This window comes from Myxocyprinus asiaticus, chromosome 4, assembly GCF_019703515.2.
Source record: "Myxocyprinus asiaticus isolate MX2 ecotype Aquarium Trade chromosome 4, UBuf_Myxa_2, whole genome shotgun sequence".
Classification (NCBI taxonomy): domain Eukaryota; kingdom Metazoa; phylum Chordata; class Actinopteri; order Cypriniformes; family Catostomidae; genus Myxocyprinus; species Myxocyprinus asiaticus.
The window spans coordinates 43,115,864-43,141,403 of NC_059347.1; the positions used below are offsets into that span (position 1 = coordinate 43,115,864).

The 25,540-nt window shown below is 36.5% G+C and overlaps 1 protein-coding gene, 1 long non-coding RNA gene and 1 pseudogene across 5 annotated transcripts; 1 reads left to right on the top strand and 2 right to left on the bottom strand.

The window, feature by feature from the left end:
• The first annotated feature begins 1,752 nt into the window (after positions 1-1,752).
• LOC127439564 (uncharacterized) lies at positions 1,753-4,541 on the top strand. The gene is made up of 4 exons (XR_007896991.1): positions 1,753-1,868; positions 2,155-2,446; positions 2,941-2,960; positions 3,079-4,541. It is a non-coding gene; the product is annotated as an uncharacterized LOC127439564 (long non-coding RNA).
• LOC127439562 (rab-like protein 6) lies at positions 3,988-19,010 on the bottom strand. 4 transcript variants are annotated; one of them, XM_051695721.1, is made up of 17 exons: positions 18,864-19,010; positions 17,941-18,357; positions 16,800-16,934; positions 14,214-14,261; positions 13,921-13,950; positions 13,486-13,538; positions 13,270-13,364; positions 12,813-12,953; positions 12,275-12,380; positions 11,848-11,951; positions 9,465-9,838; positions 8,638-8,803; positions 8,193-8,387; positions 5,955-6,288; positions 5,598-5,781; positions 5,447-5,502; positions 3,988-5,366 (listed from the first exon to the last, which is right to left on the bottom strand). In XM_051695721.1, exons 2-17 carry the CDS (start codon positions 18,071-18,073, stop codon positions 5,175-5,177), a joined length of 2,346 nt encoding a protein of 781 aa, XP_051551681.1. In that variant the 5' UTR covers positions 18,074-18,357; positions 18,864-19,010; the 3' UTR covers positions 3,988-5,174. The 4 variants fall into 4 exon arrangements, with proteins under 4 accessions (XP_051551681.1, XP_051551682.1, XP_051551685.1 ...); XM_051695722.1 differs by lacking the exon at positions 13,921-13,950; XM_051695724.1 differs by lacking the exons at positions 3,988-5,366; positions 5,447-5,502 and having other exon boundaries at positions 5,941-6,288.
• A 796-nt stretch (positions 19,011-19,806) lies between these two features.
• LOC127439943 (transcobalamin-2-like) lies at positions 19,807-25,531 on the bottom strand (annotated as a pseudogene).
• Between the last annotated feature and the right edge of the window lie 9 nt (positions 25,532-25,540).

A 25,540-nucleotide genomic window follows, 5' to 3' on the forward strand; every position in this document is an offset into this window, starting at 1 on the left:
TACATAACACAGTTCTGTGATGAGGCAGACAAGGATCTAAACACAGCTTAATAAAATAAAGATGAACAAGGTAACTCAGAATAAAAGGAAACAAAACACAGGGAACCAGCACAGAACATGACAACACATGTGAAGACTGACAAAGAAACCAGAGGAAACAAGGGCTTAAATACACAAAGGCAAATAAGGGAACGAAGAACACCTGGGGAAAACAATCAGGGGAAACCCACTCATGAAAGGAAACTACAAAGGACTACAAAACTAACAGGAAACAGGAACGAGGAACTAAACAAGAATTTCAAAATAAAAGTCTAAGCACAAAAACAGGGAATACGTGACAAATTCTGGGATGCATCAGTGACTGGGATTTTGTTTCCTTCATCTCCTCCCTCTTTAGATTTTAGAATTTCATAGACCTGTTTCGCTGATTTAAGAACTTACATGCACATCCCACCACTACCTTCAATTTGTCAGATTTCCTTTCAACTTGCGCAGTTCCGTTTATTACAGCATATGATACATTTTCTTTATTGTTAGAATTTCAGTTGGTCCTGTTCTTGATGTCATAATCTGTCTCACTGGCAACCCCATATCTGCTACATAATTACGCATCCTTACATCTTCCAGATCAGCAGCTCTTGATTTCACTCTCTGTTTTTGACAGTCTCTTTGCAACAATCACCTTGCCTCCTATCAAATTTTCTTTGATTTCATTCATTGATTAAGGAAGCTTTCTTAAATGCTTTTAAGCAACATTACTGTATGTCAAAATAGTATAGATTTTCCTACTCAAATGCATGTGACATCAAACAAAGAGTCATCGGTAATCCAAAAGTAATCCACAAATAGTCAGATTAGATTATATAAAAAATATAATCCAAGAGATTACGTTTTTGATTGGAATTTTAGTCATATAATTTGTAATCTGTACCCAATTACAATTCAGAAGTAATTTACCCAGCACTGGTTATGAATGTGTAAATGTTTGCACTGTAATTTTTGCTCAGTTTAATGCATCTTTGGACAATTACAGTATCAGTTTCTTTCAAAAATATAAAAATTTGGGGGCCTGGGTAGTTTAGCGAGTATTGACGCTGACTACCACCCCTGGAGTCGTGAGTTCAAATCCAGGGTGTGCTGAGTGACTCCAGCCAGGTCTCCTAAGCAACCAAATTGGCCCGGTTGCTATGGAGGGTAGAGTCACATGGGCTAACCTCCTCATGGTCGCGATTAGTGGTTCTCGCTCTCAATTGGACGCGTGGTAAGTTGTGTGTGGATCACGGAGAGTAGCATGAGCTTCCACATGCTGGGAGTCTCCACGGTGTCATGCACAACGAGCCATGTGATAAGATGTGCGGACTGATGGTCTCAGAAGCAGAGTCAACTGAGACTTGTCCTCTGCCACCCGGATTGAGGTGAGTAACCATGGCACCACGAGGACCTACTAAGTAGTGGGAATTGGGCATTCCAGATTGGGAGAAAAGGGGATAAAAAAAATATATATAATAATAATAATAATAATAATATATATATATATATATATATATATATATATATATATATATATATATATATATATATATATATTTCATTGTAATTCCAAACTTTTGAATATTATAGTACTTTAATCTGCCAATATGCAATACTGTCAATCAGAAGGAACAGATGAGTCATCCAAGTAAAAGATTAGAAATTAGAGAACTGAGTCAAGTTCCTGTTATTTATGGTTGTGGCTATTTATTTCCTGTGTGCATTTACTCCTCTTCAACATGTAGAGCAGTAAACCCTTTACAGTCTTAAAAACAGTGTCTGTCATCCATCTGCCATTATGAATCTAATAACAGTATTTTTTCTTCTGTTCCTAACAGGTAAGATCAATACGCACACACATGAAGAGTTACATATCCAACAAAGTTCTCATTTTTTACAATTAAGTTAAATTCTTGATCATGTCAGCTGTCCAGTGGAGACATCATTAAGATCTGTAAGATCATAATCATGATAATGCAAATATTTTGGATGTTAAATCCAACATTTGTTCAGATTGTATGCTTGACAGATATACAGTATTTCACAACTTCCTAAATACCATCCATCTACAGAGGATAAGCATTAACCACAAATATTAAATTTAATAACTAATCTTCTCTTCAGGACACAGCACGTCAACATCTGCAGAAACTCTGCTGTCCTTATGAATTAAAGAACACATCTCAGACCAGGGTTTGGTGCAAGAGAGATGCTCAGGATGAAAACTGCTGCACAGGCTTCTCATTCAGGCCAGAAGTCAGCTATCTGGAACAAGGTCATGTTTATGTACAGGATGATGGAAAGTCTTTCACTGTCTCCATACTGACACTGAAACAAGGTGATGGAATCTACTGGTGTGGGTTGTTGGCTGACGACAAGACCATCACAAAACTGGCGGAGGATTACTTTTTCACAAGTAAGATGAAAGACTACTTCTCTTTTTCTTTAGTTTAACATTTTCAACTGAACAGTTTCCCTGTTGTATGGTTTCCTGTGTAATAGAGCACACCTTCTCTCTAATTAGTTAAATGTAGTAATTTGGTCAAGAAATGCTTTAAGCATTAAGAAACTACACTATGATACAATTATCAAAGTTGTCATGTAATATATTTCATCGTTGTCTGTTGCATCTCCACCAAACTTTGTGTGGTCCGTCCTCCGCTGGATTATATTTCTTTTGCTGCCTTTGATGTCCATCTCAATTTACATTTATTCAGACAGTGAATAAATCTCACACATTCCCCTTCAGTTTATCATGGCATCAAAGTGAAAGACACTTTGAATTATCTCACCCACTAATCTGTACAACTGATGTACTTTTCAGTTCATTTTTTTACATTAAAATTTTATTTTATTAGATATAATTCTGTTTTGCAGAATTTCATTTACTTTTTTCTTTTCTTAATTTAGGGAAATATGGAGATACCAAGGTAAGATATTACAGGATCTCATTTTAATCGATCAGCTTATCTGATTTAGACTCTCTCTTGGCTACAGCTGGCAACATTGATAAAAAGGTGATTTTTAAATGAAACTTCCATTTTGCAGAAAACAAATGAAAACATTATGATGTCTGATGCCATGCAATGTGGGTGGAAGAATGAAGCAACCACATTTACTGCAGAATAAAGACATGGTGGGGCATCAGATATGCTGTAAAATGTAAAAGATTTTGTTTGTACTTTGTAATAAATTAGCCACAGTTCCTAATTGTTATTCTTCCCTCTAAATCACAGTTTTAAAGCTTTTTTTGTGTGTGTGTTTTTAACAGAAAAACATTCAAACATTTACCACAAAGGATTAAAATGTCTTATAAAGAGGGTAATAATTTTGTTCAATTTCCTTAGTTAATTAATATAAATTGTGAAGCTTTCGAATACCTGTTATTGCATATATCATTCATGTGAAATAATTTAAAAGTTTAATCCTTAAAGAAACACCTTTTAAATTTTGATTTTGTTTGCTGTGAAAGAAATATGCATCTTATAAAATAAACCCTATTTCTTTATAAAGAAAATGTTAGACATAGTATTACATACATAATGTGGTGCACAAAGGGATCACCTATTCAACACAACCATAACGCAATACAATGTGGATTTTAAAAGCATATCTAATAACCATTTAACCTTTTTTTTTTTTTAACACACATTGGTTGCTTCAAAGACTTTGCAGAAGCAAATGTGTCTGTGAACTGAAATGCCTGTTGCATTAAAGTCTGCTGTATTGATTATTAGTGTACAAGTGCCATGCAGTTAATATATAAAAGTAACCAAAAAGAAATATGACACAGGACTGGTTCTATTAAAAAACAGCAAAACTATTACCAAAAAAATGTTTGTGGTATTTTTGTATTGAATTCAGATTTCAAGCAACAATGCAATTTCAATCAATCGTGATTTAATTGAAAAATAATAATGCAAAAAAAAAAAAAAAAAAAAAATTCAAATGATAAATATGACATAAGTGCTTTCTTGAAATTACTATTATCATAAAACAAAGCAAACAAAAACAGATGAAATGCAATAATCAAAAATACTATAATTACAGACAGTAGTAAAAGTAAAAAAAATGTTGCATAATTACACAGTACAGGGCCATTTCTAGGCATAGGCGAACTAGGCGGTCGCCTAGGGCGCCACCTGCTGGGAGGGCACCAAAGAAGAGGCCTCTGCCATACCACGATGGGGGTGCCAATATGGATCTCGCCTAAGGCGCCAGAATGGTTTGAAATGGTACTGACACAGTAGGTACATTTCCTAATTTTTCAAAAAACACAATCATTGTTAGCCTACTTGATCTATTTTCAAGTCTGGTGTTGAATTTTGAGCATAGTCTCCTTTAAGGCATTTCCTGATTCAAAGAGTGCGTAGCCGTATGAGGGAAATGTCTGTTGCAGTAACTACTCCCCTATTTTGAGAAAATGCCTAAATTTGCACTATTCATTGACCAAAATTGACTCAACCGATACATTGCTAAAAAAAAAATTTGTTCTAAATATATTTTGGGAATCAAACAACCCTACCATGAAATACAGTATATTCATTTCAAACACTACACACACAGGAAAACTACACAAAGCCAAGCTCTCAGAACATCTACTGAGCATAAATACCAATTCATTCACATACACAAGGCAACTAATAAACCAACATAACCAATGAAAAACATTGTCTTGGAGCAGTAGTGGTTCACTTCTGGAATATATTCCAAACATGACAGAAATATAGAAAACATATAAAAGTGAGCATGTAAACATTAAGAAATACAAGGTTATGATAAAGTGAAAATGTTTCATTAATATCTGAAAATTAAAAGGTATAACATGCAAGATGTAACAGTTTTGCATGGCTTCTCCACTTATTGCAGTTTGAGCCCAAGGAGTGCAGACAACCCTAGCCCTCCCAACCTCCGCAGGTAAGGTGAACTGAGTTGCGTTTGCGGCTAATGGATAACCAGTGTGCAGCATTTCTTGATCTGTCAGAAAATCATTCAACCAGTCAGATCACAAGAGTTATACACTGGGGTGCCAAGGAAAGCATATTTTTCTTGGTTTTGACAGAGAGCTCTTTTAAATGGTAAATGCCTGTAAATGCTTGCAGTACCAATGCACATTAACAGAGCAAACAGTGTACAGCTGAGTGTTACAGCTCCTCGTAGTCACCCTCCTCTCTTTGTACTGAGCCATCTTCACCAGCCAGAAAAGCTTCAAGATCATCTGCTTTCTTGCTACGTGATTTTCTCTTTTTTTTCTCCTTGTCATCTCCAGTTCCTCCTGCCTCATCTCTTTCCTTTTTCTTGTGTTTGTGCTTCTTCTTGCTGCTTTTGTCCTCATCCTGTAATAAAATGTGAACAGAGTTAGAAAACAGGATATTATAACTGTTTTCATGAATGGTTATATTTAAAAATAATTCACCTCTTTACTCTTCTTTTTCTTTTTCTTCTTTTCCTTGGTATGCTTGCTTTCTTTTTCTGTGAGAAGAAATATAGACAACAAATTACATTTGAAATGTTTTTTTTTTTTCTAATTATGCATAAAAAACAAATTAATGACTTAAGTGACTTGCCATCTTGGTCATCGCTGCTGTCTTTACTTTTGATCGACTTCTCCTCGATGCCTAGGCCAAAGAGGTCACCATCATACTTGCTTTTTAAGGGGAGTACAGTAGGTTTCAAAGGCTCAGGAATCTTCACTGTGGTGATGTCATCATCTGACAGATCAGGAAGATCGTCTCTGGCTGGAAAAGAGTCCTGAGCAAACAAAATATGTGAATAACCATACAATACTGTCTGATTATTCTATTGTTAAATAACCAGAGAGACAAACATCTATTTTATAGAATTTCTTGAAGTCCCAAAACAGTGTTTAAGTTTAATAAGATCTAAAATGCCCGAAATCATCATCTTCACCTTAGTCATCATACCTTGATCACTTTCTTCATGAGTTCTTCCTCACTCTCAAAGTCAGGGTCGTCCATGACAAACGACAGCATCTGTTTGGCCACAGGCACATCTGGGTCTGTGTCAGAGGACTCAGCCTGAGCTGATCCCTCTTTCTTTTTTTCAAGCTGGGCTTGGGGCTCTGCCAGGCCTCCTGGATGCGATGATGACTGCGATGGTTGAGTAGCGTGTACTGAAGTGGGGGTAAGCATTGAACTTTCTATCTTTTTACTGCTGACACTTTCTTGGGCCTGGATCAAGGGCTCTGTGTTTGTGGGTTTTGGTTTGTCCTCCAACGATAATGAATCCATAGCCACCCTGAATGACCAATCGATGTTATTAATACCATTAAAGTCAGACTTTGATTCAGGTAACTGTTAGTTAACTTCTAGCTAGCTGCCCAAAGCAAAGTGCAAGCCAAATCCAGACATTTCTTAAGGCTCCTGCACACTTCCTACAATATCAAAGAAAGAATGGGTGTGACGTTATTTAGAAGAAATCTGGCCAAAAAGAAGATGTTTCGATTTTTGTATAGAAACACCGGTCTTGAGCAATCCGACAGCAAAGTTGTCGCAGGGGCTCTCGTAGGCATACATGGACTGTTTGAGTTTAGAAGGATGGACGCCAGTTGGCGCTGTTGTGTGCACATTTTTCTTTTTTCTGTTTGTTTTGTTCTGGGGTTGATTGTTGCACCAATGTGGAATGTGGTCTTTATAATTTTATTTTTGACACAATCTATATTTCTTATATGTCAAAATGCCAAATGTTAATATGAGTGTATTGTCTCTCTCCACGTGGAATGGGAATGGGCAGGGGCACCCCATAAAAAGTCTTTTGTCATTCATTAACATTCTTTTATACAGCCATTTTTGCAGTAGTATCAGTGTCATCATAAATTACAACAACAGAATGCAATTGGTGCATATTATGGCAGCGTATAGCGTGTAAGCACATTAGCGCCATGAATGCAAAAGGTAAACAAAACAAATTACACATTATCTACTGCATATATGACTTAAAATCATCATAGAGTAGTTAAAACAGCTTCTTTTACAAATCTTGTGTGAATTCTACTCATAAAATGAGGCAAGAAGTCATTTATAATACATTTTATTACACGGCTCTCTGGAATACTCTATTCTGATTAGTCAGTGGCGCCATCCAGCGGTCAGATATTGCTCTGTAACAACCGCACATCAGGGGATTAAGACGTATCAGACCGCTCATCCGGGTTCTGCGAAACATCTCTCCTACTTCTCAGCTCACTGTGCGATCTAAGCTAATAAAATAATTTAAACTCAAATTAATGCTTCATATGCATTTATTTATTTATATGGCAAATAGTCTTGTAATAGGCTGAATATTGAGGAGTCAGATGGCCATTTTTACAAAGTAAACACCAATAGAACTCCGACGCAAACCAGAGGTTGATTTCAACTGTTCAGTGATTTTTTTTCATCTCAAATTACATAATTTCAATGCAAATCAATATTTTAAGTCCATGTATTTATTTATTTGGTTAGTGGCCATGTAATAAGAGGGATAATGTACAGCCAGCCGGTTGTTATCACAAAATAAACCCCTTCAGGGTGACCCAAGACCCATCCGCTTCGCGTCAAGGTTCTGATCACCCTGTCGAGGCTCACTGTACATTATCCCTTACTTAATGTCATATTAGTTGATGTCTTTCATTTTGTCTTGAGTGTCCTCATATTTAAATGTACCTCTAAATGCCCACCCCAGCAGCGTGGTGGGAGTCTGAATGTTCACAAACAGTATGTCTTTGCTCTGCTGTTTCAAACTTATTTTTGGCTCTGAGGGAAGAATGAAGAAGCACTTCGCCATAAGTGTGCCAGGGCCTTTAAAGGCTAAGTATGTATATTTTTCTATGTTAAAACACTTTTTCAGAGAAAAATAAGTAAGGTTAATTTCCCCAAAAAAGTGCCAACACAGTGGTGCTTTCAAAACATTGCTCTGTTTGTCCGTAGTGGCTTGAGTTTGGGGCAGTACTACCTGTTTGTATGACCATGGCTGACAGGGAAACAATAATTTGAAAAAAATCATTATTTTTGTAATTCGTTTGGTGATGCTAGTGGTGCTAAAATTACACACTTAACTTTTAACTAATTCATCAATATCTAATTTGTTAGTTTATCTTAATATAATATATACTGTAGCTTAATAAATCATTCAAAAGGGGCAGGATCACAAGGAGTGCTTACAGGTCTTTGTGAGGTTCAAGGTCCAGATCTTCATCCTGGGCTACCACAAGTTTTGGACCCTCCTCATCACTGGAGAGTGTGATATCCAAGTGTTTACTGGGAACAGATGCTCTTGGTTCAAGTATTGCATCATCTGGGTCCAAATCATCCTGGAACCCTGCGACCATGGGGTTCCCTTCTTTTCCTTCACCATCACTGAAATAAATATATGGTACAAAGTGTTTCTATGTAAATTTGACTAATTCCATACTGAACATCAGATAAAATGTCTCAGATTCTTAAAAACACCCAATCACCTAGAGAGAACACTGGTATAGTGCAATTAAGAGTAAAAGTAAAAAACACAATACTGATTAGAAAACATTTTCTAACAAAATGGCTAATCACATAATAAAATTTCTAAACTTCTTCCAAAGACCTTTTTTTAAGATTGCCCTTGGTGTACCTGTCACTATCTGCAATGCCTGAGGCAGAGGGCTGGGTATTCATAGTGGATCTTGTGTTAGAAGGAAGACTTTCGTCCAGGAAGCTTTTGTCCAGTCCCTCGTCTGGCACAAAATCATCCACACTCTGTACTGTAGGAGGAGCCGCTGAAGATACCGGATCTGGCTCTATAAGAATCAGAGTGAGAGATCACATGATCGGTGACAATTGTTTTTTACTGTATTAAACACAGTCTGTAGCCAATATATAAGCATTTGCAATTACAATGAGTTTCATTGATCAGCTATTTATTGCCTTCAAAAAGAGGCAGTAATAAAGCAAATCTTTTGATATTTTAATAGGTATGTTTTCTTAAATGGCTACTGTTTGATATCCTAGTGCCTTTAGGTGGGGTGCAAGAGCTACTAAACCCTCTCCATATCTCAGGAATGCACAAAGTCTTGTGATTTTCTATTGATCCCCAACACATCCTTATGATGTGCACGAGTCCTAATCCTCTCCATTTTTTTACGTCTTTGTGGGTCTAGCTTGAGGAAAGGTTTTAAAAAGGGTCTGTGAGTGAATGAATTCCTCTCAGCCTTAAAGTCCCTCTTGGATGTCATAGCACTGAGGCAATCATTAAACAATGTGTCACTGTGACATAAAATTAAGTTGTTTTTTGTCCAATATAAAAGCTCAATGTTTCTGACAGTAATGTATTTTAATATGACACGTAAATTAAAAGTTTTTGATAAATCTATTATTTTATAATCAGAACATAAAATGTGATGCATACACTTGCATAAACAGCTCTACATGCATCACAAAACACACTGTGCTAAAACTCACCCTGAGTGACTGCTGAAGGTTCCTTGGTTGGAGCTGAGCCGAACAGCCTGGAGATGAAGCTGCGTTTCTGAGGTTGAGAAGCAGAGGTTGGAGTGGAGACCGCAGGGCCAGGGTGAGCAGGGGAAGGGGAGGGAGAGGTAGCAAGAGCTTGAGCAGAGGAGAGAGGGGGAGGAGGTGGAGATGGAGAGGGGGATGGAGACTTCAGGGTCTGGGAGGGGATGGGAGGCTGCTGGGGGCTACAGGGGCTAGAGCTGCTGGTGGAGCATCCGCTTTGAGGGACGACTGGAGAATGTGAGCCAGATGACGGGCTCTGTCCGTTAGCGGGGCCGGGAGAATTGTAGCCTTTACTACGAGGGTCATTCATTTCTAGGAAACTGCAAGTTATAACAAACCTCTCTTTATAATAGTCAGTAGGCAATCACTGTGGTTCACAAACTCAGAGTAGGTAAGTGCTAGGGCTGGACAATATAGCTAGAAATCTAAATTATTTTCAGCCTTTTGATGATATTAGATATTTGTCTTTGTGTAGTTGATGTGAGTAACCATCTTTTCAACCAAACAGCCACTGTTGAAAAGTAGATTTAAAATGTTTCATGTTTCATCAAGTAAAATACACTAAATATCTAGTAAAAAATATGTTTGTAAATGGAAGTTTGCCACATTGTTTTCCACTAAATAAACCCAGTATTTAAAGGGATAGTTCACCCAAAAATAAAAATTCTTACCATTTACTCTCCCTCATGACTTTCTTTCTTCAGAAGAACACAAACAAAGATTTTTAGACACATACCTCAGCTCTGTAGGTCTGTACAATGCAAGTGAATGTAGACATTTGTAGCTCCAAAAATCACATCAAGGAAACATAAACATAAAAGACTCCAGTGTTTAAATCCATGTCTTCAGAAGCAATATAATAGGTGTGGGTGAGAAACAGAATATTTAAGTCCTTTTTACTATAAATGTCACGAAGGGACCGTGACATCATCGCCCCATGTTCTGTCTTGTGTTTCGTATCCTGTCTTTGTGTTGAGCACACGGGTCCGGGTGTGAGTTATCGCCGTGCGCTCTTCGGTGATGTCGCAGTCCTGTCATCCTGTCAGGTTGGGTTTTTATCTGACAGGACTGTGACATCATCATCCCATGTCTTGTGTTTTGTGTATGTTCTTTGTGTGTCAGGTTGTGAGTTACCGCCGTGCGCTCTTCAGTCGGTCTTGTGTCATGTCCGGAGCATGGTGTCTGCATCCTGACTTCCCATATGGTTCGGTTTCGATCTGTGTCGGGATCTGGACACTCGTGCTCCATGTTCTGTTTGTTTTTGTCAAATCGTGTTTACGTTTCTCACTCGTGTGTTTCAGGTGCCGCTGGCATGTGGAATCAGCGCTTCCATGGGAACCCTGATTGTTTCCATGGGAACGCTGATCATGCCAACTTTCAGCTGGCGAGCGGCACCTGTCCCTTGTCTGTTCCTGCCTAATTTAATCACCTTGTGTGTCATGTTCGTGGCTGGATTGTTGAATGTGGTTTAGTGAATGTAGTTGAATGTATTTAGTGTTGAAGTGTGTTTGGGCTCTCTGCCTGTGGGAGCGCTCTTCATGAAGGATTCCTCATAACTCTGCTGAAATTATTATTTGAAATGTAAATAAATCCTTTGAACTGTTTCTCTGCTCTTGGGTCTCTGTCTCACTCTCTGACAATAAATCTCCACTTTAACTTTCACTTTCAGATGTGAAAGTGAAACTAAACAGGCACCACATGTAACTTTCAGATCTAAAAGTGAAAGTGGAGATTTAGAGTAAAACAAAGGACTTAAAATTTGATCTGCTTCTCACCTACACCTATTATATAGTTTCTAAAGATATGAATTTAACCACTGGAGTCATATGGGTTACTTCTATGTTTCCTTTATGTGATATTTGGAGCTACAAAGGACTGATCACCATTCACTTGCATTGTATGGACCTACAGAGCTGAGATATTCTTCTAAACATATTTGTGTTCTGCTGAAGAAAAGAAGTAATACATTTCTGGGATGGGATGAGGGTGAGTAAATGATGAGAGAATTTTCATTTTTGGGTGAACTATCACTTTAATTTTTTGCACTTATATGCACCAATTACATAGTAATAAACAGCAATATACGCCTACATTTTTGCTAAATGTAGGATTGTGAAATAGTCATCACAACATACACAATGTTGCTTAATTTCAAATTATGATAATGTCAGTGCAGTTATTGCCATAATTTAAAACAGGCATACAATGCTTGTTCCATTCCATTTGCATGCGATTTACATTTGCACTCTCCTTCAATGTTAACATTTCCTTCAATTCTCTTTCTAAGCATATGAGATTGAACTGCAGTTTGTGTGTTGCAAGTTCTTACATATCATAGTTCTGGTCCTCTGTCTCCTGCTGAACAGTTAGCTCCTCTAGCGTGGCATCGATGTCCAACTGATTGGTTTCCAGTTGCCGTAACAGGGTCTCTCTCTGCGGAGGTTATCATTCAGAATGCATAAAAAAATGAATGACAACAGGTCCCTTTACAACCGTTTCTTTCAAAGCTGTAATAACTATAGCAATGGGAACAATAACTAGCTTAAGAAACTGGATTACAGGCAACATGCAGAGAAAAATTTCTGTGAGTACTGATCTAATTTCTGCTTGGCACATGACACAGCTCAAACACAACTAACAAATCCTATTCACTACATCAGGGACCTGGTTGATTGGTTGCTTAAACCTCATAAAAATGATGCAAATCATTGTAGTAAGAGTTAAGTTGTAAGACTAGAGCACTAGAACCCACTCACCTGAAGTTGCAAGAATGGAATGTTGAAAAATCGGTGCAAATATTTCAAACCAAAACCGTTCTTCATGGAAGATTCTGCATAATGGATGTAAGAGGAGCCCAGAGGTCTACAAAATCATAGAGATATCAAACATCAATGAAATGGCACACAGAATAGTAGGATGTTTCTGGTCTTATGTGCAGTTTCATCGGAGCGTACAATTCCAAATTAAAAAAACTTAAAGCAAAACGTAATAACTTGCTCCACCTCTGAAACGACTTCTCCAATGCCAAATTTTTCCAATCTAATCAATTTGTCCTGCACTGCATTGTTTTTCTAACAGAATATCCTGTTTTACTGTCACATTATGCAAATAAAATGGGTTTTGAATGCAATTTCATGCAGATATTTTAACATCTTATTGGTGACCATCTTCCATGATTTTCATGATGACCAACCTTAAATGTGACATCAACCCACCTTGATGTATCAAACACAAATGATTAGCAGAGAACTGATTATGTCTTGAAAGAAGATTTCCCAGCTTTAATGATCTAACCTGTTAAGGCCAGCAATAAAGTCACGGATGTCATCAGGCAAAACAACTCTGTGCTCCCCCATGTCCCGATAATTACCAAGCACACAAACTGGTACATGAGTGGGTACCTTAGGCAGCTCCCGTAGAATATAATTATAAGTCCTACAGGTGCATAAAACACATACACGTTGTAAAACAAGGTACTATCGGTGAGTTCTTTCCAAATAATAGTGAAAAGCAAGCATGCTATGTGCTTCTTACCTGCACAGACAAATAAATGGCTTTTCTCTTCTTATCAACCCCTTTTTATTATAACATTTATTATTGGTATAAACTAAACCCAAAAATATATTAAAAAATTAGATCCATTAATAGAGTAATTCAGTGTGTTACATAAAGTCTAAATATTACAGCCAATAGCTCAGAAAATTGTCAGTTCCTGGAGATGTGTAAAGGTAGATTGTCTTTATTCACCTACCACTGCTTGGTGATATCAAACATCATGACCACACCATTGCAGTTCTTGTACACATCCACAAACTCAGCATCCAAGGCCAATTCACTCTCTGCCTGCTAATGGCACAAAACATTTCAAGTTAAACAATCAACTTCCACTCTATTATTCAGAAAAAACATCAGTATATTTATACAAATCTTACAGACCTTGATAGGTTACTACTATAGATTAATTTACCTCTTGAGATTCATTCTCCAACTTCAATGTATCACATCTCTTTTTCCCCTTGCCTATAATGTGTCATAACAAGAATACTTGAAGTATAGAACACAAGTTAACATAAAATTATATTAATTGAAAACAACTAGACAAACTTGATGTCAGTAACAGCTTTCTAGAGTATCAAAACCTATGTTTGTGGCATTTCCTTTCTCACAGGAACAGACATTAGTGGCATTAACAAGAGTTGGTGTTCTGAGGTATCTTTGTTACACAATATATTGCATGTCACCATTGTCAGCTTTAAACTTCTATAACAGAAGACGTGTTAGGCTGTCAGTGCAAGCTTATTCAACACACAATTTTTTGCACTCAGATAATATAACAAAAAGAGCACTACACCAAGCACAGGCAAGTCACAGCCTATTGCCTACAATCTATAGAGGTTCTCACCTACACCTTCAGGAAGGGGGATTTTTTGGCCTGGTTGGACAGCAGGTAAGAAAAATACCATTAATATAATTGACTGGGGAACAATGGGGCCTGGATGAAATGGTTTTATGTATGACCACTAGATGAGATGGAGGATGTGAATGCAACAATGGCATGCAGTAAACTTTTTTTTAACTTATAACGGCATAAAACAAACAATAACAGGTAAATGCAGTAAGATGAATAGCAGTTGTCTACAAAGTTGCCCTTTATTTGGATGCTAAGAAATAGACTAGAAAAAGGTGGAAACTCACCTTTATCCACCACATCCCACACCTCCACCTTTACCACATCATCAGTAGCTGAAGAGAACCGAGAAATGTGTGCAGTTCAGGAAAACTTTCTTTGCATTGACCAGGGTAAATCTGGTTTGCATTGATTCTCAGTCATAGTAGCCAGTAAACATTTGGCAAGTTATGTTAAGCCTCAAAATGTCAACAGTAAATCATGCTAGCAAGTATCAATGAACAATATAGAAACATCCTCCGCCAAAGTTTATCAAGACAATTTGAAGTTAAAGGAATATTCCAGGTTCAATACAAGTTAAGCTCAGTTGACGGCATTTATGGCATAATGTTGATAGCCACAAAAAATAAATAAATAAATTCAACTCCTCCCACCTTTTCTTTAAAAAAAATAAAAATAAAAAAAGGGCCAGGTTACAGTGAGGCACTTACAATGGAAGTGAATGGGGCCAACTTTTGGAGGGTTTAAAAGGCAGAAACGTGAAGCTTATAATTCTATAAAAGCATTTACATTAATTGTGTTAAAACACCTGTATTATTTGAGCTGTTAATTTTCACGTCGTTTCAGGGTTTTAGGGTTTACAGCTATAATTTTTCAATTTAATTTTTTTTTTTTATTATATTTATTTATCACACAATATACATTTGCACATATACAGTGAAATTCTTTTTTTCACATATCCCAGCTAAGCTGGGGTCAGAGTGCAGGGTCAGCCATCGTCATGGCAACGAAGTTGTAAAATTGGATATAACTTTACACAGAAAAGGTTAGAAAGCGAGATTATTCCACTAATATCATGTTAACATGCATATTGTTTACATCTTGTGGCTATAACTGTAAGACAGTGAGTATTTTAATGTTTACAAATTGGCCCCATTCACTTCCATTGTAAGTGCCTCACTGTAACCCAGATTTTTACTTTTTTTTACCCATTTTTGTGGTAATCAACATTATGCCAAAAATACTGTCGATTGAGCTTAACTTGTAGTGAACCCGGAATATTCCTTTAAGCAGGTCATTCAGAAATTGACATATCCATAGACCTTATTCACAGCAGCGCTGTCTTTGATTTTTGACAGGAATGACAGCGAGGCTTAGAGGGGTAGACCTATAGTGGGTTGTACTGTTGTTTAAAGTTATTTTTGATCATTCTGCTGAGGAAACATTGAAAAAAAGGTTTTAAAGAAATTTCAGTGGACAAAAATCTCCAGACAACATGAGTTGTAGAAAATTAGATGTAATCTAGGAGCTTTATACAGTGCATGTCATTGAAGAGATGGCAAGTCTATCCCTCACAGCCTCATTTTCATTCCCTTAAAAATCAAAGACAATACTGTGAATAAGGTCTATAACAATTCAATATTCAGCAACTTGGCCCGCACTGATAATGAATGGAGTTATACCATAACATAAAAGATGTCTTACAAGTACAATAGCAAAAACAGCTCATTCAATTCTAATGTAAACCAAACATGGACTCTTCTTTGTGTAAGAACCTTGAATAACATTATACTGCAAGTACACTTTAGGGAAAAAATATAATATCACAGAAGTGTAAAATATGGTTCCTTTAAAGGAACATTCTGGATTCAATATAAGTTAAGATCAGTTAAGGTCGACAGCATTTGTGGCATCAACGTTTATTGTCACAAATTATCATTTCGACTCGTCATTACTTTTCTTAAAAAATTTTACTCACCGATTCAAAAGTATAGCCACAAGACGTACACAGTGTGCGTCTTAACATGATTTTAGTGTGATAAAATCACTTACTAACCTTTTCTGTGTAAAGTAATATACAATTTTACAACTTTATGATGATGGCTAAAAGATTGTTTTAGGTTTAAAACCTAAAACAACCGTAACGAATTTACTGCTCAAATAAGACTTGAGTTTTTACAGAATGTTAAACATACTGTATGTGATTTTATAAAAATATAAGCTTTCATTTCTGCCTTTAAACCCTCCAAAAATGTACCCTATTAATTTCCATTGGAAGTGACACAATGTAACCTCAATTTTTGCTTCTTTTTCCTTTTCTTTTTTTTAGAAAAGGAGGGTCGAGTTGAAATAATATTTTGTGGTAATCTACATTATGCCACAAATGCTGTCGATTGAGCTTAACTTGTAGTGAACTTGTATATTCCTTTAAAAAGAACAGGGAAAAATGCCTGTGTGCTTTCCGTCATGAGCATAGAAGCAGTTTTGCTTTTCCAAGTAACAAGTTGGAAAGGCAGGATGTCACACTGTTACAGTTAAAAGTTTACATCACATGATTTTATCACAGCTAGATGAACATGAATAAGCAAAAATAAACTCTAGAAATCACTAACTGCTATAGGTCTCTAATGTTCCAACTGAGACAGGCTATACTTTTTTTAATCTAACGATCCATTATCTGAATCAGTTCAGCCCATATACTGTATATTTACCTCAATGTAAACCAATTTAAAGAAGCATAGAAGGAAATAAATAAAATTAATTAGTTAAAAGTTAATTGTTATCTTCCTAACAGTAGAAAGACTCCAATAATAGTCAGATTCATCTATGCCAAAATGTCAGCAGGCTTGATTTGCATAAGAAAAATCTCTTACTTTTGTAATTCCAGTGGATACTAGTAGCCTGGATCTCCTGAGTGGGAATGTACTCTTCCTGGAACTTCTTACCCTGAAGCCGATGCCACAGAGTGCTCTTTCCAGTGTTTCTATCTCCCCGAATTACTATCTTCACTGAAGTGCAGAAAGACCATGCATATTACATGTTAGAGCATGAGATAACAACCTTATCTCTAGTACACAGCTGCAAGGGACATCAGTAACACTGTGACATAAACTTGATTTGTTGTGACAGGCAATGCGTTAAGATTTATTTTTCTGCAATTCCAATTCATGCGTTCTCCTCAATTAATGAGGTACAGTAGAGTGAAATGCAAACATTTAAAAGAAACTTAAAAGGAAAGTTCACCCAAAAAGGAAAATTATTTCATCATTTACTCACCCTCATGCCATCCCAGTATGACTTTCTTTCTTCTGCATAACACAAACAAAGATATTTTGATGGAGAGATGATGTCTGTTTGTTCATACAATGCAAGTGTCGTGACCAAATTTCCAAACTCCAAAAAAGGACATTAAAGCAACATAAAAGTAATCCATAAGACTACAGTAGTTTAATCCATGTCTTCAGAAGTGATCAAACTGATTTCAAGCTTGATTATGCTACCTAGAGCCATCTATCTCTCTGCACATGCGCCAAGCACTAGGAAGAGTAATCAAGCTTGAAATCATTATCATGCTTTGAGACTGCAAATGCAAGATGTACAGTGCAAAAGAGTTACATTTTGGTCTTTTCTCCCCCAAAACCGGTTAGATCGCTTCAGAAGACATGGATTAAAACACTAGTAGTATGGATTATTTTTATGCTGCCTTTATGTGCTTTTTGGGGCTTCAAAGTTTTGGTCACCATTCACTTCCATTGTATGGACCTACAGAGCTGTGATATTCTTCTAAAAATCTTTGTTTGTGTTCTGCAGAAGAAAGAAAGTCACACATCTGGGAGGGCATGAGGGTGAGTAAATGATGAGAGAATTTTCAATTTTGGGTGAACTATTCCTTTAACAAAAGGAAATATTTGAGGGACAGCTTCTAATTGAATTATACTGCCATGCTTGTACAATTTGCAAAAGTCAGAAAGGTTGTAACTTGGCAAGCCTTTGATCAGTGGTTGTATGACTTACTGTTGTACTGGACCCCTTTAGCAAACCTTCTCTGCAGACTCTGGTTCATGGACTGCAGACCAGCTGGGATGTTCTTGTCCTTTACCTGAGCAGTCGGCTCAGAGCCAACCAGCTTCTTCAGAGCAGAGAACATCTTGACCAAACTTTGCCTCTAGAAGTGTATTTATATAAAATATTCTTGTTTCAAGCAGACCTCTATGATGTCACCAATTTGTCTGTCTGTAGGTGGACAGTATTCGTGCGATGCTGATTAAGCATTTCTACATTTGTGGTGAGTTAGTCCTGCTTCAGCATAGCATAACATGTTAAAATGTTATGAATTTATTCAGATCTTCATCTCTGGATCCTTTGCCACAGAACGACACAGTTAGTGCAATCCAGCATCACAGAGATCCTCAAGTGTAGCTTCTACTACCTCTGGATACAGAAAAAACAACAACAACAGTGAGCTGAAATGAATTAGATTGCAATGAGGTATACAGCTGAAGCTTAGATGTTGCATTGATGGAAGAGACATGTTGCAGCGCATTGCAGTAATTTGCAGGGATGTCTGACCGAGGCTGTGTTTAAAAACCTAGAGAGCCGCCTAGCTAAACAGCATTTTGGCCATAACGGTCATCTCAACAAATGCCCAAAAATGCTGTCTAGGTAGGCGGCTCTCAAGATTTTGAAACACAACTTGAGACTGCGATTTTACCATCCTAGAAATGACCATTATGGTTATATAATGTTTAGGAAAACACTGAATACAACTGCGGTTTGGCATAAAATTACATACAAATCTGTTGTTGTTTTTAAAGCTCAACCGCACTCATAGCGATGCTTAGAAGTCAGATGTTTGACAGCTGCCCACACATACTAGCTTGCTAACGCGGAACTGACAAACCGTATATTTATAAGATGTGTGATGTTCTCGTACTTACAGTTGTGTTAAAGCCTGCACTAGACCAGCTGAATGACTAGATCCATCTGAACTAGATTAGTTCTAGTATTTCTGCCTCGCTGTGCAATTGGTTCATACTAAAGCCTCAGCAGCTGCAGTACAGCTTCAGCTTGTGTGAATCATGAAATCATGAAAATGAATGTGCACTGTGTGTTTGTGAAGTACGCTGCGCTAACGGCCAAAACTTTCAAAATAAAAGTCACTCTAAGTGTCTGTTGCTCAAGAATCCCAAAGACTGAAAACAGTTTTTCTGGCGCTTAAGGTCTGCCACCTATTCTCATTACCGTAATGAAATAATAATAATAATAATAATTATTATTATTATTATATTAAAAATAATTTATATATATATATATATATATATATATATATATATATATATATATATATATATATATATATTTTTTTTTTTTTTTATTATTATTATTATTATTTATTTTTTTTACTGTAAAAGTTTACAGTTAACAAGGGATTGGGCCAATTTTTGAAGGGCTTAAAGGCAGAAATGTGAAGCTTATAATTTTATAAACGCATTTACTTTAATTCTTCTGTTAGCAATTGTATCACACTAAAATCATATTAACACGCATTTTGTTCATTTCTGGTGGCTATACTTTTGAAACATAACATTTACGTATTGAAATGTTACGCCCCATACACTCCTATTTTAAGTGCCTTGTTATTTTATTATTATTATTATTATTTTAAAGAAAAAGAGGGACAAGTCGATATAAATTGTTGTGGTAATCATCATTATGCCATAAATGCTGTCAATTGAGTTTAACTTGTATTAAACCTGGAATATTCTTTTAATTGTTGTGAAACTAAAGTCACTGCCAGTGCAATGGTCCAAAAAAAAATTAAAAAAAATAAAACACTTTTTTTTTTTGGAAAATATTTTTTATTTTAATTTTAGAGATCATGCTCTTCATAAAATGAACTGTTTCATTCATTTGGCTTGTTTTGTAAATTAAATATTATATCACCCAACATTTTTTAAAGATGCATATATTGTAGTTGTTTGTGGTATCTTGTAGTATATTATAAATTAACATTTTATCTCCATGTTAATGAAGTCAAATATTGTTACAATATTTCTAATGTTTATTTCTGATTTGTTGATTTACAATGGTCGCAGGTACACTCACACACATAAAAATATACAGTATATGTAAGATCTTAAAGATGTAAAATCTCTAAATACACTACAAACAAAATGAATGTGATCTTTTTTTATTTTATAAAGAAACGTTAAACATACAGACAAAACATCAGCGAGGCAACTATCAAACAGCAAATTGTTTTAAACAAGAAAATCTATCGAAAAAATCAAAGACAGTATAATTAATAAATGAGGTAACTGAATCCACATATCCACTAGTGGGTTTCCTCCCATTAATCTCTTTTCTTACATCCATCAAAAAACTCAGTAGCCAGTGTTTTTAATGGTGATGGTTTGTGCTGAGTCAATCTTAGTTTTTGATACCTGAGGAGACAAACATCATTCCTTTATCTGTTTGTTTATGCATTTTACTTAAATAGAGTACATGTTTATTGTGTAGGGGTGCTTTTCTTACTCTGTCAGAGCGGTGCCATCTGAAGACACATGCCAGTATCTTCGATCAGTTTGACGTGCTTGTTCTTCATTTACCACACTGAGGAAAGATCCCCACAAGCTCTCTTCTGTATTAAAGCTGTGACACAGAGAGCATATGGGTTGTGAGTTTGCAAAACCCCACAAAAATGTATTCTAATTTAGACAGTAAATCATCAAACAAATATTTGCTGTACTAAAAGTTTTTGTAAAAACTTTTAAAATCATGACCACTCATGTGGTGGTGGTGTAGTGGACTAAAGCACTGAACTGGTAAGTGGAAGGTTGTTAGTTCAATCCCCACAGCCACCACCATTGTGCAAGGCACTTAATTCCAGGTTGCTCCAGGAGGACTGTCCCTGTAATCAGGGCACTGCAAGTCGCTTTGGATAAAAGCATCTGCCAAATGCATAAATGTAAATGTAGATGAAGACTTCAGCCATATCAGTAACCTTATAAAAGCTCTTTTATCCTACATGGGGCAGAGGCACCTCATGGCCATGTTAGAGTCACATGACCAGCTGAAAACTACTTGCTTAATCCCAGTAACCACCTCGTTATAGGACACTTTCATTCATGGAATAAATTAATCCTGGTTTACAGTGCATAGTCAATTTCTACAATGGCATTGGTCACTGAAAACTACTGTGTTTGAATGATGCAGCATCCAGGCCACTAGGTGTCAGTGTAAGCCATACTTCAACATACTTCAAAAACTTGAGTGCACCTTCAAGTGCAAAAGTAATGGGTAAAACAACTCACGTGAAACCTCTTTGTTTGTCTTGGAGAAGCTTAGGGGCTTCATATAGCAAGAAGCCCATGGGTACATGAAGAGAATATCCAGATGATATAATAACCTCCACCTGTAGAGTAACTTTCCCCTGATTTGGGAGAACTTCTGAAGCAGAGGTAGCGTCAACAGCAAGAGAGTCTAAATCAGGGACATTAAAACCAAGAGCACATTGGGGGAAATAAACAACAAAAAAACACACTTAGTAGGAACACTTAACATTTTGCGATTATACAGCTTTATTACAACAAAATGTTCTGCATATATTATTATTACGGCATATATTAAATATAACATTATTTTATATGTAATAACATACAAATATATAATAAATAATTTGAAATACAATTAAATATACTATTTAAAATAAGATAATCACATTTTGATTTTATAATGTTTATTATTTATTACCTTAATTTTTCCTTTGTTGTAATTTTGTAATTAAATCATCATGCATAAACATTTTAGCATTTAGTAGCTTCATTTTGGATCTATGGATATATACATACACTTAGGACTGCATATCTGTTGTACATACCATCCTCACTGCGACATTCTTTGTTCTTTAGATGGAGGTAAGGATTTGGGAGATGGCCATGGGGTTGTGGTATGTTCCTTTCCTGGCATCTGTCCTTAAAGCCTCCATAGCAATTCCACATTCCTCCATCTGACTGCCCATAGCCAACAAGGCCTGCAAGACAGAGAAACAAAAGAACCTCCATTTCTGTACTTGAAGTAAGGCTGGTTCATTTAACAACTCTCATTTAACTGCATTCATGTGTCTGACTGAAAGGTCTTCATTCTTACCTGCACTGCCAGTCCAGTGCTGAACTCATTGCCTATGTGGCCATCAGCTCTCTTAGAGTCAAGAAGCTTCTGCTTAATGGTGGCAAGAGCTCTGTTTAGCTCTGCAGGATCTTTAACAGCAGTTCCCTCATCTTTCAGACACTGGAGGGCCATGCCTGCTATAGCACGTGAGTCTGCAGGGGTGAGGGAGCAAGTCACATCACAAATGTGCAGTGTGGTCAGAAACCTCAACATATTTCAGTGATCCATCAAAACAGGCTAAATTCATCAACCAATCAATACATGAAGGGGCCCCTTCTCTTTAAAAGGTATAATAATCATTGGTAATCTTATATATTATATTATACCACTTTGTATTTATACAGATAGTATAGACAGGACAAATTATTGGAGAAAAGGGAGAATCATCACCTGCAACTGTCCAATGTGCAGAATCATGTGTACTAACCGCTAGGCTACAGCTCTGATGAATTAAATGCACTTAAAAAAAATAAAAATAAATAAGAGTACATTTCAACTCACCCACACTTGATGACTCTCCGTGTTTCATTTGTCCATGTTCCACGGCATGAATGAGCTTGTGGCTGACATGCGTTTTGACTCTAACACCATTCACACACAAAGCCAGAATGCCCAGAGAGTACTGGTATTAGCTGGTCTTTGGGCGGTGACTGACTGCAGAAAAGAACAGTACTGACATTCAATTTAGAATCAGGTAACAGTTTGAAACCATTATATACCACAGAAATTGCTCTCACATGCAATGTTCTGTTTCTCCTCCTCCACCTCTCCCTTGAGGTGGGTGAGGAGGGGCTCCTGCATTTCATTACGAGTGAGATATAGGCTGCCCAGGTCATTGTTTTTGAGAGATCTATAGTCAGATATACACAACAGAATATACTGTAAACAAAGAGAAATGGATTAGAATATAATCTGTATTATCAACACACAACCATGGATGGTGGAATTTATGTTTGTGTGTTTCATGTTATGTCACCACAGAACAATGTCATTTTCTTTATTACAAAGAAAATCACCCCTGGAGCAACCTGAGGTTAAGTATCTTAACAATTGTAGTTAGGGCATAGTTCACCTAAACATGAAAATTCTTTCATTATTTTCTCGCTGTCATTACGTCCCAGATGTTTATGATTTTCCTTCTTCTGCAGAACAAAAACATAGCTTTTTAGAAGAATATCTCAGCTCTGTATGTCCATACAATGCAAGTGAATGGTGACCAAAACTTTGAAGCTTGAAAAAGCACATGAAGTAGCATAAAAGTGGTTAACTCCAGTGGTTAATGTCTTCTGAAGTGATCCAATCGGTTTTGGGTGAGAACAGACCAAAATGTAACTCCTTTTTCACTGTTCATCTTGCCACTGCAGTATCTAGGCACAATCATGATTTCAAGCTCGATTACACTTCCTAGTGCTTGACGCATGCGCAGAGGGCTAGATGGCGCTAGGAGGTGTAATTGAGCCAAGGAGACTAAAGATGTCAAGATTTATAGTTTTAAAAAAAAGGAGTTACACTTTGATCTGTTCTTACCCAAAACCAATTAGATCACTTCAGAAGACATGAATTTAACCACTGAAGTCTAATGGATTACTTTTATGCTGAATTTATGTGCCTTTTGGAGCTTCAAAGTTTTGGTGTTTTGGACCTATAGAACTGAGATATTCTTCTAAACATTGTTTGTTTTTTGCAGAAGAAGAAAATCATACACACCTGGGATGGCATGAGGGTGAGTAAATGATGAAATAATTTTAATTTTTTGGGTGAACTATTCCTTTAATAGTTGTTAATAGTTGTAACAAGTTGAATACTTCTCAATATCATCATGAAGCTCTGCCTTGAGGCGGCTGAAATGTTCGCTCTATTTAGCTAGGTTATGGTGTTTTGAGAGCCGCAGGGCAATGTGTACACTGGGATTGGGAAGGTTCTCTTGGTTAACTTAGGTAGATCCACAGAGCGCAGCAACTGTTTATTGAGGGACAGAAGAAGATCGTCATGGTCCGGTGCTGAAGGATGACATAGGAAAAATGGAGTGTAAGAAATCGAATGCACACACATATATATTCATACAAAAGCACTAATACTGATTCTAAAACAAAGTTTCACAAAACACTGTCAAGTCAAATGACATTTTGAAATTTGACAAGAATAACCTTTGCATGAGGTTTTAACCTCTTAAAAAGACCAATACTGGTCATTTAAAACATTTGCATTGCATAGTTGGTTTATGTCCACTGCTATCTCAGTATAGGACAAAATGAAGTTTTCCACACATGAAACCCATAAAAATCGCTTTGTCTCAGAACTGTCACAGTCACAAATGAGAGGATAAAGAAGAGTGAATGATTACAACTATTCTATGAGCAGAAGTTCTGCTGACAGGACAAAAGGAAATTACCCAGTTAGGGTTGAGAAGCAGTCGATTGTATAGCATTGTATGGTATATTTCATTATATATAGGGAATAATTGTGGATTCCAGCTGGCATAGCCACTTTGTCCATATTTCAAGTTTCTACAAAGTAACTTTTACCACATGTAATGCAACAGAATAGAGAATTTCATCATCAAAATCAGCTTAAACGGGGTAGAAATACTAACAGAAAATGCACCAAAAAGTACCATAGTACTACCATGGTTTAATGGAAATGGTACCAGAATAAGGCAATCATCCAGTACCATGGTTTATATCAAAGAATCATGAAATTACCATCTGATGCCATCCCTGTACCATGGTGTACCACTGAAATAGGATAAGGGTATTGCGCAATGATGGGTTTTCTGTCATTATCCCACCACATTACCATTACACGTCAAAATAACCTTGAAAAAAAAAAGGAAAATAAAAAAATACTAAATCATTAGTCATAGTCTTACCACATGGTTTTCCAGCAGCCAGTGCCAGCAGAGTGCTCACAATGATGAAAGTCACCTTCATTTTGCTAATCTGAGATAAAAAAATAAAAAAAATAAAAATAAATAAACAATACACACAACTGGTGAAATATTTTATTAAAATAAAAATAACAAGAAGCACCAAGCATAATATCAGACATTCATTTCCAAAGGGAAAATCATCACGTTCATATGAAAAATAAATAAATAAATAAATAAGAAAAAGTTGTTTGTTAGTAATAAACATTGTCTGCTATTACAGTTTTGAATTTACGTATTCTGAATGATATAAAGTTGAACAATATGTTTAGTCGGGTTATTCTTACCTTTAAAGGCCAAGTAGCGAGTTGAATCCAGTTAAATATGAGCAACTCTCTTTTACTATCACATCATATGACAGTGAAGCAGAGGCGGAGTTACAACCCGCGGTTGTTTATCTTCAACCTTTGTTCTGATTTGTTTTCTTTTCTATATCAAATTTTAAATGTCGCTCGGCAAAAGAATAAATCGACTCCCTCCCTTCTCCCAAACGTGAGTTTGTTTACTGTAATTATAGTC